This window comes from Syngnathus leptorhynchus, chromosome 13 (genome assembly GCF_054491065.1).
Source record: "Syngnathus leptorhynchus isolate UIUO chromosome 13, UIUO_Slep, whole genome shotgun sequence".
Classification (NCBI taxonomy): domain Eukaryota; kingdom Metazoa; phylum Chordata; class Actinopteri; order Syngnathiformes; family Syngnathidae; genus Syngnathus; species Syngnathus leptorhynchus.
In genome coordinates this window covers 9,452,100-9,467,760 of record NC_141207.1, presented here as the reverse complement: position 1 = coordinate 9,467,760, position 15,661 = coordinate 9,452,100, and the positions used below count along the sequence as shown (strand labels likewise).

General features: G+C 42.9%; 4 protein-coding genes across 7 annotated transcripts; 3 read left to right on the top strand and 1 right to left on the bottom strand.

Annotated features, from left to right (window-relative positions):
• Positions 1–504: 504 nt before the first annotated feature.
• Positions 505–3,968, top strand: ctdspl3 (CTD (carboxy-terminal domain, RNA polymerase II, polypeptide A) small phosphatase like 3). Of its 2 annotated transcripts, none has more exons than XM_085928964.1 (11): positions 505–796; positions 1,467–1,572; positions 1,646–1,786; positions 1,915–2,023; positions 2,175–2,286; positions 2,406–2,492; positions 2,617–2,679; positions 2,959–3,038; positions 3,101–3,227; positions 3,295–3,328; positions 3,546–3,968. In XM_085928964.1, the coding sequence occupies exons 1-11, from the start codon at positions 656–658 to the stop codon at positions 3,614–3,616; spliced, it is 1,071 nt and encodes a 356-aa protein (XP_085785090.1). In that variant the 5' UTR covers positions 505–655; the 3' UTR covers positions 3,617–3,968. The 2 variants fall into 2 exon arrangements, with proteins under 2 accessions (XP_085785090.1, XP_085785089.1); XM_085928963.1 differs by having other exon boundaries at positions 3,295–3,390; positions 3,546–3,967.
• Positions 3,969–4,462: 494 nt separating this feature from the next.
• Positions 4,463–8,829, top strand: LOC147047594 (uncharacterized). 2 transcript variants are annotated; one of them, XM_085928950.1, is made up of 5 exons: positions 4,463–4,632; positions 5,768–6,059; positions 6,498–7,052; positions 7,453–7,666; positions 7,994–8,829. In XM_085928950.1, the coding sequence occupies exons 2-5, from the start codon at positions 5,786–5,788 to the stop codon at positions 8,247–8,249; spliced, it is 1,299 nt and encodes a 432-aa protein (XP_085785076.1). In that variant the 5' UTR covers positions 4,463–4,632; positions 5,768–5,785; the 3' UTR covers positions 8,250–8,829. The 2 variants fall into 2 exon arrangements, with proteins under 2 accessions (XP_085785076.1, XP_085785077.1); XM_085928951.1 differs by lacking the exon at positions 4,463–4,632 and adding an exon at positions 4,713–4,801.
• Positions 8,830–9,185: 356 nt separating this feature from the next.
• Positions 9,186–11,913, top strand: ndufs7 (NADH:ubiquinone oxidoreductase core subunit S7). 2 transcript variants are annotated; one of them, XM_085928991.1, is made up of 8 exons: positions 9,186–9,273; positions 9,742–9,778; positions 9,896–9,967; positions 10,040–10,160; positions 10,370–10,549; positions 10,927–10,973; positions 11,067–11,155; positions 11,311–11,913. In XM_085928991.1, exons 1-8 carry the CDS (start codon positions 9,258–9,260, stop codon positions 11,406–11,408), a joined length of 660 nt encoding a protein of 219 aa, XP_085785117.1. In that variant the 5' UTR covers positions 9,186–9,257; the 3' UTR covers positions 11,409–11,913. The 2 variants fall into 2 exon arrangements, with proteins under 2 accessions (XP_085785117.1, XP_085785116.1); XM_085928990.1 differs by lacking the exon at positions 9,186–9,273 and having other exon boundaries at positions 9,284–9,778.
• A 121-nt stretch (positions 11,914–12,034) lies between these two features.
• On the bottom strand, positions 12,035–14,429 carry gamt (guanidinoacetate N-methyltransferase). The gene is made up of 6 exons (XM_085928984.1): positions 14,047–14,429; positions 13,213–13,358; positions 13,083–13,146; positions 12,944–13,011; positions 12,754–12,864; positions 12,035–12,296 (listed from the first exon to the last, which is right to left on the bottom strand). Exons 1-6 carry the CDS (start codon positions 14,231–14,233, stop codon positions 12,156–12,158), a joined length of 717 nt encoding a protein of 238 aa, XP_085785110.1. The 5' UTR covers positions 14,234–14,429; the 3' UTR covers positions 12,035–12,155.
• Between the last annotated feature and the right edge of the window lie 1,232 nt (positions 14,430–15,661).

The following is a 15,661-nucleotide window of genomic DNA, read 5'->3' as shown; positions in this document are numbered from 1 at the left end:
CCCTGCAGTTCTCATCAACAATGCAAATTAAATATTAATTATATATTAGATAGCAGTGGTGGGACTAATAAAGCAGAAAGAAATTTAGAAAGAAACACGGAATGTGGCCCAGGGACTAGGGAGCAGTCTCAGATTAAGATTAAGAGAAAAAAAAAAAAACACCCTTAGTCCATATTAATAGAAATATTGTTAAATTGCGACCCCTCCTGGCCATAAAGAGAAATGACTGCTAAAAAAACCTGTTGAGTCTATTCAAGGGTGTTATAATCATGAAGTGTGCATTTTATCTTGTCCGGCGCTTTATTATATGCAACAATAGTTGATTCACTTTAAAAATCACCATATGCGCACAATAGTGTTGAGAACGCCTCAAACAATTTGCTCATGATGATCATACCGCAAGCCAAACGGCTTTTTCCTCAAGCACCGCCCATTGATCGTGGTCAGTGGTCATGAACCAATCGCACCCGACATATTTAAACTTACATAAAGGAGCGCATGATTCGCGATGAAGCGGGGATTGGTGAGGCGGAGCTAGAGGAACTCGTCCAAACGCAAACCGATAGAATGTAGCAAAACAACAAGCAGGAAGTTTTCCCACTTATGCGTTATATATTTCGTACAAGGTAACTTTTACGTGTAAGCTTAGCCTAAAATGAGACTTCGATCACAGAGAACCTTGACGCCCTACACGGAGACGCCGAGGAAAACACGGCGGCCGTCCAGCAACAAAGCTACACCAACACCAAGACGAAGTCGTCGTGTATCAGTACCAGAAAGTCCATTACAAGATAGGGTAACTCAAACAATTACTAATAAATCTTTCCTCGGCAATGTCCTAACATTTACTCTCAATGCAAACTACGCTTTGTGCCTACAACTTGGCTCGACTGAACTAGCCGTGCTATTGGTACCTATTAGCTAGCTTTCGAATGTTGTGGTCTCAAAATGAGAGTCAAAAAGGTCGTCTGCAAAGTTAGATCAAGATGTGGCATTTGTCCGATTTATATTTATTCAAAGAATTGTAAAACTTGAAACGTTTGTGTAATTAGGCCAACATGCATATCTCAAACTCTAATGCATTAATCGTCTTGTTTTGATTGTGGTGCAACTTAAATGTGATCAATACGATATGCAGAATATTAATATTTACATATGTAGTGTGTCTTCTCCCTAATGTATCTTTGTAAACACAAAAACGTGTGTTTTAATGAATGTATTGGGATTGTGAGGATTAGTTGAGCAGGGTAGATTTAAATGGGTCAACTTCATGTATGTACCAGTAAGTAGGTCAACATGCATGCAAAGTATGACATATTTTATTCATACACAATGTTAAAGAATCCCTCGCTTCAATATAATGTTAGATACAGTACGACACCTTTCAAATGACGTGAGTGAAATATAATCTTTATATAAAAAGTCATGAAGCTGCCAGTGCCCAACCAGAACTTCTCACTGTGAAGGTCGAAGTGCTGTCAGATTCTGAAGATGTCCCACCCATGAGGAGACGCGTGCTGCCCTGTGGGCGGCCGAGAAAAAGAGCCATTGCAACGGTTGTCAAAGAAACAGGTGATCTTTTTATTCCCCGGTCTTTCCTCGTAAGTTTTTTTCCCCTAGTTCTAACTTGACACTGTTCTTCAAGATGCGGTCTTGGAAACTCCACCCAGGTCCATATTGCGCCATGAAGGCATACTGTCAGAGATGGACCCTGCATCTCCTCATAATACAACCACCCAAAAGATCTCCACCCCCATTGTTCGATTCCTCACACCCAGCAAAGAGAGTAAGTCAAAGATGAATTATTTCATGTATTGAAACCTTTTTATATTTGATGTCTTAACTTTGATGAAGTGAGGGAAAAAAAATGGTCTTTTTTTTTTTTTTTTTTTCCAACAACAAAAACTAATCAAGATTACAAGAGTGAAGAAAACAATGTAATGATGAGCCCTGAACAAGGAGTGTTTGGTTACGGCTCCGTTGACCTCCTGGTGGGAGACGTGGACAACCACATCTTCAATCCGTAAGGATCATTTTCTGCCTGTTTCCATTTTTACAGCTTCAATGTCTGTCAACGTTACAAAGTTTGACCCAGATATCGTCAAATGTCATCCTTGCTATTTTCATCATCACAGTATCGGACTTTCATTTTGTCACCGTATTTTTTTTCCCAGCTTCACTTTCATCAAGAACCTGCCATCACAGTCTCACTATTCCCAGCCCAGACTGCCTGACATCCCCCCTAAAACCCGAAGTAGCCCGGAGGCCACGCTTGTAGTGGACCTAGTGAGTGGCAACCTTTTTTTTTCTTGAGCCCTATTAAGGCTGAGTCATGTATGGTACGCAAAATAAGAAAGTATCAATGATGCCTGACCTAAACCAGTATGTAATGGTTGTGCTCTCAGGATGAAACATTGATGTTTGGATCTCTGAATGTGATCGAAAATGCCGAATACACCTTCCAGACAGCATTTCAGGATCATCAATATAAGGTGAGTGAAGTCTTAATCCATTCCCGTGTTGAATGGGGCTTCTTTTTCACAATACACCCTTGTTATAGCCATTGCTTCATTAGCATGAACATATTTGTCTGCCAATGATGGCTTTCTATAACAGGTTTACGTGATCCTACGACCACACGTGAAGGAGTTTCTGCAGTCCGTGGCAAAAGCGTACGAGGTACGTGTCTATGTTCTATGGATCTCATATACAGTCGTGAATGTTTGTGCTGATTTGATCTCCTCCTCCATATTTTGAATCCAGTTGAGGTAAGCGTTAGCCCAGGCCAATTAAATTGTGCATATTTATAACATACTTGTTTTGTTGTTTACCTTGACTTTAGCTTTTGACATGGCACACTTTAAACTGTAGGGGGAGCCCTTGAGCAGATGCTCCTTACTTGTCTTGTAATAAGAGCCAGTAAGTGTCGTTCTTTTACGTTCTGGTCCTATGTTGCAGCTCTTTGTCTACACTTGTGCAAAGAGGGAGTACGCTGAGAAGATTCTGGACATCCTGGATCCGCAAAGGAAGCTCTTTCGGTAAGTCTTCCTGAAAGCTGTAAGGAATCAACGAATAACATCATAACTTTGTTCCCTCGCAGCCACCGTCTTTATCAGGACGAGTGTTCCTGTGTTCTGGGCCACTACGTGAAAGATCTCGGCGTCCTGGGGAGAGAGCTGACCAAGACTGTGGTTCTAGACAACGCCCCCCACACCTACCCCAACCACGTCCGTATCACACAGATTGTCCAGCGTCACTTTGATTCCATTTGAGACGTCGTCTGAATTTTTGCAGTTGATGAACACGCTCCCCATCAAGAGTTGGTCTGGTGAGTCAGATGACCGAGAACTCCAGAAGCTCATCCCTTACATGGAGAAACTGTCTGCAGCGGTTGGTCTGACATTTATTGCATCTTTCATAGCTGGATTTCTTTTTGAATCCTGAAAAATAATCATTTGTTGTGCTTTCCTCTGGTCAGTTCTAAATCAAACAGTAGCAGCAGACTTTCCACGGGCACGCTCGTATCATTTCCCGTGTTTTTTCAGGAGGACTTTCGGGAGGTGCTGAAGAAGAGGAAGGATCACTTCCACCGACTGCTGTCGGAGGACTGACGTGACCAACCCCCGAAGCAGCCCCCCCCCACTTGACAGCTTTGTTTTTGCATTTTTGTTGCGTTGGCAGAATTTGGTGCGGTTAGCTAATGTGCCACCTGATGTGTGGTGGTGGTGGTGGACATTCATGCCTTGTGTTTCTCCGTGACCTCTTCCATTTTTCAGGTACGCTGCTCTATGTTTTGCACCACATGACCATCAAATCATTCCCCTAAGTAGAAGACCCAGAGATGAAACTTGAAATGTGTTGTGTGTATATAATTATTTATTCTTTTGCAAAATCCTTTTTATTTTTGAGAAATGTTTAATGCAATAAAACTAACCTAATTATGGGGGATCATTATCCTTTTGGGTGATTGTGAAATATCTGTGGCATTTAAGGACACAGCAGTTAAAACAAATAGCAGTGATGGATTTTCTTAAAGGCTCTCATCTCCGAGCCTCAAATACGACACCTAAGTCATAAATTGTTTACGGGCGGATGGCACGGCTCTGTCGTTTTGGACTTTTCAGCTGTGTGTCTCTCAAAACAAAAGCAGCCTGTAAAAATAATTCTTGACTTCACGTATCGCCAACAGAGCAGCGAGTGGAAAAGATTGGTGAAACAAGTTTCATTGGACTTGTTGAATTATAATCCAAACCACAAACACCAATCACTATTTCAGTCAACACGGCTATAAAAGAACACTTTCCGCGTTGAAGGTTCAAAGTATGTGATAGTGAACATTTGGACTGTGAGTCTCAAACTGGAAGTTAAGTGCTTACCCTCCTGCTGCATCTCCTCTGCTTTATTTGCTCCATATGGTGTTTGACATGGTACCCGGCCGGGAAGGAAAGGGGTGGGGGGGTGCAATGGGCGGAGGGAAAGCCTAGTATTTTGTCCGTCCTGAAATTTGATTCACAACTTCAGGATCCTGGAAGACAAAAAGAAAACCAAGAGGGGGAGGGAAGATAGGCTTTCTTCTTCTAACCAACCACCAGAGGCGTAAACTCAACAAACAGCCTACAACCGACTGGAAAAGTAAGGTTTTTTTTTTTAATACCAACTTTTCTATGTATTTGACTAATCGATTGAGTGTGTGACCCAAGCGTTGTTTCATTTGTCTCTGCGATTGTTGCCGCATAGGCGCAAAACAAAAAGTCATAATGACTTTTAACTGCGTTTTAATTGAGACGTAGCTTCGCGCACGGTGGGCCACATTTTGTTGCTTTTTATTCACTTGGTGACCAAGTCATCTTGACCCAATATTTAAGCGAAATTTTTTTGGAATTGCACAACACAGCCGGGAAAGTATTTTTCTTTTTTTTAAAGCGGGAGAAACAGCCGCTCTATTCGATTGTACGCGCATTTTCCACATGCAGACAACCACTAGTTGATCACCACGAATTGCATTTATGTGGTTTGGAATTATTTTAACATGGTCGCGTGATTTCATTTGTTTGAGGGGAGAAAAAAAAAAAAGTTCGGTTCTTGCGAGTGTGCGCCAAAAGTACTTACCGAATGTGAGCCACACGTCAATGAAAGTCAGCGTGGGCTTGAACCAACAAAAGGAGACGCGACGCGACCCGACGGGACGCGTGCTTGTTGTTGTTATTGTGGCGTTAAAGTCATTTAACACTTCCACGTGCAGCACGCGTGGGATACTACAATTCACACATTCAACGCGATATGAACGTAAAACAAATATAGAAATTGCATGCAACTTTAATTAGAGTTCATTCAATAGAAAGACAAACCAGACCATCCCAAAAATATAAGTGACGTCACCGAAATAGTTGTACATCAAATCAACAAACAGAATTATACACATTGATTCAGTTCCCATCATCCATCCGTCGACACAATTTATGGGAAGATTGTCACGTCATCTGGTTCAGTACATTTATTTAGTGATTGCAAATGTGCGGAAATCTCCACAGCCCATACCACCCCATCCAGATAGATAGGACTCCTTTCTGGAATCTTTTTAATACTTTTCCATATTAGGCATATTCTCTAGTTATGTTTACATCTCCAGATGTATTGTTTGTCTCAACCTATCTGGGATAGGCTCCAGCTCACTTGCTGCTCCACTGGGAACAAGCACAATCGGAAAAATAAATGGATGGAAAATCGGAATCATTTTTCTGTTGCCTGTTCATGTTGTTTTCATCAGGTGCCAGGCTGCGCGACTATGAACACGTCAGGGCTTAAGGCCGGCGACGGGCACAACGCAAAGGAGCTCGACAGCATGAAGGAATCCATCAGTGACATCATCAACCAGCTTCAGGACATCGACCCCGCCAGGCTGTCTTTCTCCCCCTTCCTGGATCTGGACACACAGATCTGCATGGCACCCGTGTCAGACAGTCCAGAGTCCTCGGTGGAGGAGCTGCACTCGTCCTCCCACTCGGCCTCCGGCTCGCAGCACTCATTGGAGCCTCTACCATCGGCTGAGGAGCCGAAGAGTAAGTTTCGACTGCACCATCTGAGATCTCAACTCAGCATTTAACATATTTGAACTTTCGAGTCACAGTTCTAAATGTCTCCAGTTTTCTTGCATATATACTTAAAAGAACATTTGGGGTGAATGTTGACTGGATGTCAAATTTGGTAATGGGAAACAATCACAGACACACACACACATTAAATCAAAACTAACTGAGCAAAGGAATAATTACGATATGCAGGACTGGTTTGTTAATGTTCTGGGAATTTAGAGGATGTGGCAGAGCAGATCATTTGAGGTTCAGGCATTAAGATAATCTGCTCCTAAAGACCACTTTCGACGCCTTGACATGTCTAATATGGGGATAATGCAGTGGATGATGAGTAAGAGTCTCCAGAGATGAATTTTACTGTTTGGTTTTGGATAGTGCCTTAATCTGTCCCTCCGGTTTGAACAGACTCGGCCTACGGCCGCCAGCAGCCCGGCAACGGCCTCCACGAGGAGAAAAGGAGACACGGCCACACAGAGGAGAGAGCGCTGGATCAAACTCTTTCCACTCCCATCACCACAGAGCGCAATTTGGCCGGCGCCACGGAAAACTGCATCAAGGCTCCAACTCTGATGTCTCAGGGAGACATCCCCAACGGCACAAACACACCAAAATGGCGTCCAGAATCTCCTCGTCTGAGCTGCGCGGGGGATGAAGATGGACCCCTGATGGTTCCACCGCCGGATAGCGTGGAGCTGACGGTGTGGAGCCCAGAGGGCGTGCTGGACACTCGCGAGGAATCCGCCGGCGATGGCGGTCGGTGCTGCTGCGTGTGCAAATGCTGTCAGAGCGGCAGAGTCCCCGCCTTCTTCTCAGTGCTGGCCTCTTTTCTGTGTGCATCTGCCATTCTCTACGCACTCCATAGCTACGTCCACATTCAGCTCCCCGACTGCCCCGACGCGATCAGCCGGGTGGTCTTCACCCTCTGTTGCTGCGCGGTCGCTACACTCCCCGTCGTAGTCGGTAGGCATCATTCACAACAGACAAGCGGAAAGATTAGGAAGGATTCATTTTGTCTGGCCGCCTCGTCTTGGAATGTTTCAATGTCTCGTGTCCCCTTTTATTCGGTGCACCTCTACACAGCGGGCGTATGGCAGGCTGAATATTTTCTTCTAAATTTGGAAATTTTTTTATGGTCAAAAATATAATCTTCAAAAATTGTTCATCGTCAAACAAAAAGTAAAAATGTAACAAATTTTCAGGATTATTATCTAACAAGTGAATCATCTCAATTATTTTTTATGAAAAAAAATTGTATCACTCAACAAAATCAAATCAATTCACCAATATTTTTTTCTTCTTCACAAAGTGGCATTAAAACAAACTTTTTTCAGCTAACATATTTCCTCTGTGCCCCCTCCAGCGATGCTCTTAGGTGCAACGTGCCGCTTCTGTAGCGCCTCGTTCACTTTGCACGACTCACCTCCCAGAAGACACGCAATTCAGGAGTTGTTCGTCAGCGCGTCCCTGCAGTTGTTATTCCTCTACGTCCTCAATCTTCTGGTCATGGCGGCCTTTATCCCTCAACAGCAGCTCAAATTGGTCCCGATGTTGGTCGCCATGTTCATTCTGGGAAGGTAACTTTCTATTCATTCAATATGGAACATAATATATCGAATTCGACTTCTTATTCATAGAGTTTCAGTTGTTTCTAAAAAGATTTTTTTTTTTGCTACCAACGCTGGTTAAGATGTGTGTGCCGTGGACAAGAGTTGGTCTATTTTCAACTCAAAGCAACCACAATTACAATGTCTCCAACAAAACCAAAACCTAAAAGCTACTGTAAGTCAGACTTGTACACGACAAAAGTCATTTGGCCATCTTTAACGGTACTATCCTACTGGCACGTGAGTCACGTCACTGTAACATTACAGTTGATTTTTTTTATTTATGTTTTCAAATAGGCTTGTTTACTGGGCCAGCCTGAATGCGTGCAGCTCCTGGCGAGGCTTCGGCTCCGGCCTGAGCGTCTTCCCGCTCGTGGCCTTGCTGGTTTACAATATGTTTCTCCTGTACAACCTGTACCGCAGAGAGCCGCTCCTTCCTTCCCAGGACATTTTTTTGAATCAGGTCACCACATCTTCTTGGTTGGGGGAGACGACACAGAGCCCAAGTGGCACACCAGACGTGCTGGCCACAAACTTCCTGAAGTCTCAGTGAGGACATGTGTGCTCTTCTTCCAGAAGGAAATCTCTTCAAAAAGAAGTCATTCCTGTGGTCCGGCAAAGCTAAAGAAGTTGCCACGATAACCTCTCACTTTTTGATGGCTTCAATGATTTAACTCATTCTAGACTGGCTTTTTTATTTTTTTTATTTTATTGTTTACTATTTGAAACTCAAGAGCTCTTTGCCAGCTTGTGGTGGTGATGAAGCCAAGCACTCCAACAAGTTCTTTCAAGCTACTCCAGTACAGATGTCTTCAACTCTCATGTTGTTTAAAAAAAAGCAAGTGATGAGTTTGTAAAAAGTTTGTGTATATGAAGGCAGAATAAAATCCTGTTGTAAAAAAAAAAAAACTCCCTGCTTTAGAATAGTCCGGGAACTCTGAAGAGTTATTCTCAGAAGAACATGTGTATATGTGCGTGCAGCATTGGGACTGTTATTATGTATGTGTGCTCTCCATCCATCTGCCGCCTACTGGCTTATTTTGCTGCTGATGTTGCTCTCTGTGTATGTGGCCCCTGTAATGAGTCTCAACTAAAATAGAAAGCCAACAGAAGAATAATAAAAATAAACTTAATTGCAGACAATTATTTTGGGAGACATGTGTGGGCTCATGGAGGAGAATGTAAAATTCAGTGACTCGGAACCACAAACATGGATAAAATTGTGGGTACACCTCTGTTCATGAAAGACAACCCATATTGGTTCCAGAAATAACTTCAATCTGACAAAAGAAGGAATGAAAACGTGTCATGAATATTAACCAGTGAAAATCAGCAGACAATGCTTTTGAGTTGTGCTTTATAACAATAGTAGCACTTCAAGAACACGAACGCCATAGAAGCACTCGTTATACATAAACATAACAGCACAATAATTTAAAAAATATGCAAATATAATTATTAAGCCCTTGGACAAGAGATTTGACCCGTACAACAGCGCCCCCTAGCCGCATCAGCACGTAATTAACACAACCAGGACTGTGACGTAAACCTATTTCCAAAGATGGCGGCGTTGGTGGGTATGTAATGTTCTGAGTGAAATAATACGCTTTCGTCAACTCTATTGGGCTTTATGACCGTGATTTGCAATTCTTGTTAGGGATTTTGGGCACCAAATCTGACTGTGCTATGTTTCACTGCGTCAGTATCCCGAGCAGCAACTTTTAAGCGCAGATCACGCTGACCTTGCTGCGTCTGCGTTAGCTTGCTAGCTAATAAGCAAGAGAATCAGACGACTGCTGTAATTCCAAAAGCCTCGTTGTAACCTAACAAAAAAAGTTATAAACACAGTTATAGACACCCAGTAGACGAGGGCGTTTCGTGGATTATTTACAGTCTCTTTACATCATTGTCGGGCAAATTACTATCCTTGCGCAACAGAACAATATGAATAGACAATAACATAATTGTTATCATACACCCAGCTTTGACAGATGGGTAACTAACAATTTATCTAAAAGACTTAATGAATGCTGTTATTTTTGCAGGGCCTCGCCTGACCATGTCTGGCAGTTTTTGTGCAAGGTAAGTGAATAAATAAGTCTGTTCGAATGTAAAGTTTCAACATGACGTCATTCTCAAAGATGACATTTGCACAGGGTAAATCACGGTCATAAAATGAACCTGCTCTTTCTTCCTCAGACCAATTTCATCATTGTTCCTTCAGCAGAAGAGTCTGCATAATGCCGTTAAAAGCGAGAATACCACCACAAGGTGAGATGCTTGTGAGTGTGTTTGATCAAATCAAGTTCCTTATAAGAAGGTATTGTCACTCCCTTCCTACAGTTTGGTGCCCGTCCGAGAGCAAAGCACGGCAGTGGCAGCTGCTAAACCATCATCTGTAGCCAGCAGCAAGGGCGAGTATGTCATCACCAAACTGGATGACCTTATTAACTGGGCTCGCAGGGTGAGTCGACAATTACAAATTAAGAGTTAAGGTTAAGAATTTGTGACGGCTTTTGCGTTGATGTATCAAATATCTGGTGAGCCTATATTGCGTGACTTACATTTGCACTGGTCCCATGAATCATACAGCTTTTTATAAATAGGATTTGTACAAATAATATGTTTCTTGTAGATCTTCTAGGTCAAGATCTGTTGTGTTTACCCCTGTAGAGCTCTTTGTGGCCCATGACCTTCGGCTTGGCGTGCTGCGCGGTGGAGATGATGCACATGGCGGCGCCGCGCTACGACATGGATCGCTTCGGCGTGGTGTTCCGCGCCAGTCCCAGACAGGCTGATGTCATGATTGTGGCCGGGACCTTGACCAACAAAATGGCTCCAGCTCTCAGAAAGGTGAGGGCGCAGAAGTCTAATCCTGGAGTACAATGCCCGTATGGTGTTTAATATTACAATATAAATCAACCTTATAGAAAGAATTGGAGCTCTTGTCACAGCGTTGAGGGGCTCGGTGGCTCTGTCGCATGCAAATGCAAAGTACAGCTTTCATTACTATGGTGACCGACCGAGCGCTTTGGCATGCAACTGATCGGCTGCTCGATGTTGCCAGCGCGGTGACCTTCAACGGGTTTACTAACGGTTTTGGGTTTTAAAGTAATGAGCAACTAATCTAATAACTTTTCTGGTAGTGTTGGAGACCCAAATATTTGTATAAAAAATGTTAAAAAAGTCTATGTAACGTTGAAAATGAGGTCAGTCCTTTTTTCCGACAGGTGTACGACCAGATGCCTGAGCCAAGATATGTTATCTCCATGGGAAGGTAAGATGACTACAAAATCATTTTTAACTGCTGTGACTTGATATTTGATTTTGAACTTACTCCTCTTGACTCGTGATTGTTTGCTCCCCCTAGCTGTGCAAATGGAGGAGGCTACTATCACTACTCTTACGCTGTCGTTCGAGGCTGTGACCGAATCGTACCGGTGGACATTTATGTTCCAGGTATACATATATGTGAATAATGATTTTAAAAATCTTGGATGTATTCATGTGATCTTATTTATAGTACAGTCAGGGAAAATTGATATAAATCCGTGATAAAATAAAAAAATATATATATATTTCTATATCCCACCGCCTACTTCTGCTGTGCACAGGGTGCCCACCCACCGCAGAGGCTCTCCTCTATGGAACATTGCAGTTGCAGAAGAAGATCAAACGTGAGAAGAAGTTGGCAATCTGGTATCGGAAGTGAATGGGCATTATGTATGACTGTGGATGTGTGTGTATATAATACACCTGAGCTTTAAGTGTTGAAGTTCTGGTTTCATTTGGGACGTTGTTCATCCTCAATGTAGAACTGCAAGAAATCACCGTAAAATAAAGTCAAGAATTATTTAATATTAGGTGTACTGATGCTTGTTTTCAACCAAACTTTTTAAAAGGAATCTGCTGTCATATCTGCAAAATAGCTTTGTAACAAAAATAAAAATTCCAGACTTAATTAAATCTCTAACTTGGCAAAGTTGCTCAAACCACAGAGTTTTAAATTGTCCCATGAGTACTTGAAAGTGGTCTACCAAGTGTACTGCGTTAGTCTGTCACCAGGTGGCGCCAAAGCTCAATTTGACAGCAGACTCTATGCTAAAATCTAGCTATTGTTTTCATTGCAACTTGTACTGTTATCTTTGAAGAGGAATGTATACAGTACTTTGTCACCAGTCTGCATTTCTCGACATTAAACACCTCTTATTAACTGAGCGTGCTAATGCTGAGTCAAGTGCTGCTTAAATTTGTTTAATGAAGAGGGGACTGTGGAGTGTAAAAGCTGCCCTGTTGTTCCCTCGTGACATGCTAGCATAAATTGAAAAATCCAATGACTCATGCTATGGACTTGGTTTTATTGAAAGAAGGCAAACAAAAATGAGGAGAAAAAGTCAGAGAAGGCGCATACTGGTAAAAAAAAAAAAGAAAAAAAAAATCTTCCTTAGTGTTTTGCACTTTACTCTTTGAAAATGGTGGGGGTGATCATCTTATGGAAGGAATAGTATTTGCACTCAGTGGGAGGTCCAATGTCCATGGTGGTAGTGCTTATCTTCTCCTTCTTGAAGCCGGCTTCAAGCAGATGAGGCACCTGGCTCTCCTGAAATCATTAACAGTTGCTCAGTAAGGCTTCAAGACGTTCTTATCACTAACCTTGCCCTATCGCAGCACGTTAACGTTTGCCCTAAACTCAAGGCCGATGTACAGTGAAGATGCATTTCGTCTTAACCACACAAACCCTTAATGCTGATTGTAAAAAAAAAAAAATCACTGATTAATTCCCATAGTTATCAAGAGTGAATGTTTACCCGTTTGTAGTCAATTGTCAATTCAATTGAATCCTAATGATAAGGAGGTCTTAGTTCAGCTTTAAAAACTTAAATCAAAACTGAACTTTGGTCTTGCCGTAGCCATATAGATGCTGAAAATAACGTGTGTCCAAGATAATCCTACTCCAGTTTTTTGGGGGGTTTTTTCCTCCTCCTTTCCACTCTTGTATCGCCAAACTCATGGTGATAAACAGACTGCAATTGCGTTTGCTGACGATAGCAACTCACCTGAAACATGGTCTCGATATTGTTATATTTGCCCTTGAGCAGCTCGCCCCAGGAGGTCAGATTGCAGTAGGTGAGAACGCCGCCGGGTTTCAGCAATCGGTGAGCGTGACCCTACGCACGCACACACAAAGTACCAATTTATATGATTCCACTTTTAACATTTTGCCCCAGCTCCTAATTGTGTTCAAACCTTGATAAAGTCAAACTGGTGTGTATGCCATTTGTCTTCAGACAGAGGGTACGTGTCATACAAGATACCTGCAAGGGAAGACAAAAATGTTTGTTCGAAGTGGTTTGCAGGAAGTCAATGTTTGCTGTGATTTTCATACCGTCAAAGTGGTTATCAGGCAGGGTGGGTACAACCTGCTCCCAGAGACCCTTGAGGGGGACAACCTACGACGACACCAAAAACTGAGCAGAAAGCCTTAACAGACCAGGTTCCAAAACTTTTCTATAGACCTTGTGCGGTTGAGACTTGGCCCAGTTCTCCAGTCGGCTAAAGACGCCATCGTTGCACTCGATGATCCAGTGCTCCTCAATGGGGAAGGATTCCACTTTGGTGGCAGCAATGGCCATGCCAAAACCGATCTCCAGAACCCGACCGCCTGGATGACAAACAGCAGCGAAATGATCTCTTTAAACTCGACCTTCAAAATTTGCCATAGTTAATCAAACAAAATAGAGTGATCGGCGTTGCGGTGATTAAAAAAAATCTTTTAGGTTTCCTGTTTAAGGATCACAAGTTAGTTGGGTGTGACTGGAAAGCTGACAGGGTTTCAAGAATATAAATAGACGTGAGTGGACGAGTAGATGCTTAAGGTGTCGTTGCTGGGTTCCTGGTTGATTTATTGGTCTTCAATTCCTTACACCATAGTAGGAGGCAAATTGCCTTTTTAAATGTAAACTACAGTAGCACAATAGCTCGGTAACTTAGTAACTAACTCAATGCCGAGAAAGTTTCGGCACTGACGCTTGTCCTCCCTCGCACATGGGAGTGTGTGAGTCTATTTTCACACAAAGCAAAAACGACCCCCCCACCACCACCACCACGCTCTGCAGACTTCTTGGCCAATTTCCACGACAGCTGCTGGACTCTGTTCACTTTCCCCCCTATCTAAGTGTGCGCCAGAAATTTGATCAAAAAAAGGAAGTCAAACGTTTGTTAATTCAGCGTAAGTACGTCTGCATGCCATATTAAATTACTTTTTTTCCACAGAAGAAACAAACGATAGATCAATGAAGAAAATAAAACTATTGTGCAATTTACATCACAATAATAAAAGGTCAAGTAACCTTTGGAGGCTGCCACCGTTGCCAGGGAGTGCATGTACGGGGTCTCCCAGCGCTCCATCACGGGCTTGCCCATAATCTCCAGGTGAGTATCGGCTTCATTGTAGCCAGCGTTGGCGTCGTGCCACGACGATTTGCAGTCCTCCCCCTTGGAGAAAATGGGTTGATCGACTGAGGCGCTGCTGCTCATTTTGCTTGTGCCCGACAAGACTGTCTACACGGCGTAAGGGGGCGAAAGGCCGGGGGTTTATATCGGGCTCGGGAGTGCTGACGCTGCGGGGCATTGACAGCATTGCAGGTCAAAGGCGGGCGGGCGCAAGCCACGGTGCTCGCTCGCCTCCGAGATTGTCTCCACACTAGATGCGCCACTCGGGTGAATAATTTGCAATCTCAAGCCCCTCAGATGAGGCAAAGGTAAAAAAGTAGAAGATAGTTGCTGTACATTCTTTACGAGTATGGACTTTAGGCAAAATTGATTTTGGACTTGATTGTTTTTTAAAATTATTATTAAATGTCCGTTTTAAGCAAGCTATATCAAAATAGGGTTTCTTTGATAATTCCATTCCATTCCTCGTCTACTGTGGTTCAACTTTTAAAGAAGCGTTATCCTATTTTTAGTCACAATTTAAAATAGTATTGTCTTCTTGAAACACCTTGCTACTAATTCCTGAATCTGAGCCTCAACACTTATTGGTCTGTTGATTAGCATTAGAGTGATTCCTCTTACCATTTTGATTTTTGAGCAGACCTGTCGCATACAATTTTTGAAAGTGCAATCCATTTGTATTTGGGCCAACTTCCTTACTTTATTAGCGCGTTATGGCGGTACTTAGAGAGCTAAGTACTTTTTGACGTGGTGCTTGATGCAAAACATAAGACAGGGACGTGGGGTCAGCGTAGGCAAGTGAGGCACTGCTGCCCCCTCCTGGACATTCTCTGCATGTGAAGAACAACAACAACAAAAAGAGGGCCGGCTTTATTTTGACCTTATTTGGGACGTTTCAATGCAAGTCAAAATTGAAGAAGCTAATGTTCCATTTTGTGTTCATACTTTTATGAAGTGGTGCCTCAGCAGTCCTAAAGTTCACTGCACGTCACTGGCGTGAGAAGCACCAATGTATGGAGATTCTCACTGGTTCTAAAGTTCAGACACACAGTCCATCTGTTCCAGGCCACAGCTGTCTAAATAGCACCCCTCGGTGTGCAAAAATAATGAACATGGCATGTTTACAAACCCAAATGTTGCAGGTGTTGAGTCTGTGATTTGTCGTGGTCATATTGTGTGTTACTTTGGAATTGTCACGTTAAATGATATCGATTTGTATATTTTTGTACCTAGAATGTGACCGATTTTTTTGTTGAGACTTAATTCATCAATAATGTGTCACCTTTTTCCCCCGTGCAACATTAAACACGGGCCAAAACAGTTCATTTTTGCCCTCTTCGCATCACCTGGACCACCATTACCCAGCATGCACTTCAGGCACATTAGCCGAGGCTGAGTGGGGTTTTCTCCTCACTGAGGGTCCTTGTGTAGTCATGGTTTAATGTCCACCTACCTCTCATGCTGCAGGGGCCTCTTTAGCTACACTGCTTGTGAATATTAATGTGAGCGCTC

Coding starts and splice junctions, on each gene's coding strand:
- ndufs7 (XM_085928990.1), top strand. CDS start 9,720: ATGAATGCTGTTATTTTTGCAGGGCCTCGCCTGACCATGTCTGGCAGT. Junction 9,779..9,895: donor TCTGGCAGTTTTTGTGCAAG/GTAAGTGAATAA, acceptor TTTCTTCCTCAG/ACCAATTTCATCATTGTTCC. Junction 10,550..10,926: donor TGGCTCCAGCTCTCAGAAAG/GTGAGGGCGCAG, acceptor TTTTTCCGACAG/GTGTACGACCAGATGCCTGA.
- LOC147047594 (XM_085928950.1), top strand. CDS start 5,786: ATGAACACGTCAGGGCTTAAGGCCGGCGACGGGCACAACGCAAAGGAG. Junction 6,060..6,497: donor ATCGGCTGAGGAGCCGAAGA/GTAAGTTTCGAC, acceptor CGGTTTGAACAG/ACTCGGCCTACGGCCGCCAG. Junction 7,667..7,993: donor GCCATGTTCATTCTGGGAAG/GTAACTTTCTAT, acceptor GTTTTCAAATAG/GCTTGTTTACTGGGCCAGCC.
- gamt (XM_085928984.1), bottom strand. CDS start 14,233: ATGAGCAGCAGCGCCTCAGTCGATCAACCCATTTTCTCCAAGGGGGAG. Junction 13,359..14,046: donor AACGGTGGCAGCCTCCAAAG/GTTACTTGACCT, acceptor TTTGTCATCCAG/GCGGTCGGGTTCTGGAGATC. Junction 12,297..12,753: donor ATATCGAGACCATGTTTCAG/GTGAGTTGCTAT, acceptor TAATGATTTCAG/GAGAGCCAGGTGCCTCATCT.
- ctdspl3 (XM_085928963.1), top strand. CDS start 656: ATGAGACTTCGATCACAGAGAACCTTGACGCCCTACACGGAGACGCCG. Junction 797..1,466: donor AAAGTCCATTACAAGATAGG/GTAACTCAAACA, acceptor CTCACTGTGAAG/GTCGAAGTGCTGTCAGATTC. Junction 3,228..3,294: donor CCCACACCTACCCCAACCAC/GTCCGTATCACA, acceptor GAATTTTTGCAG/TTGATGAACACGCTCCCCAT.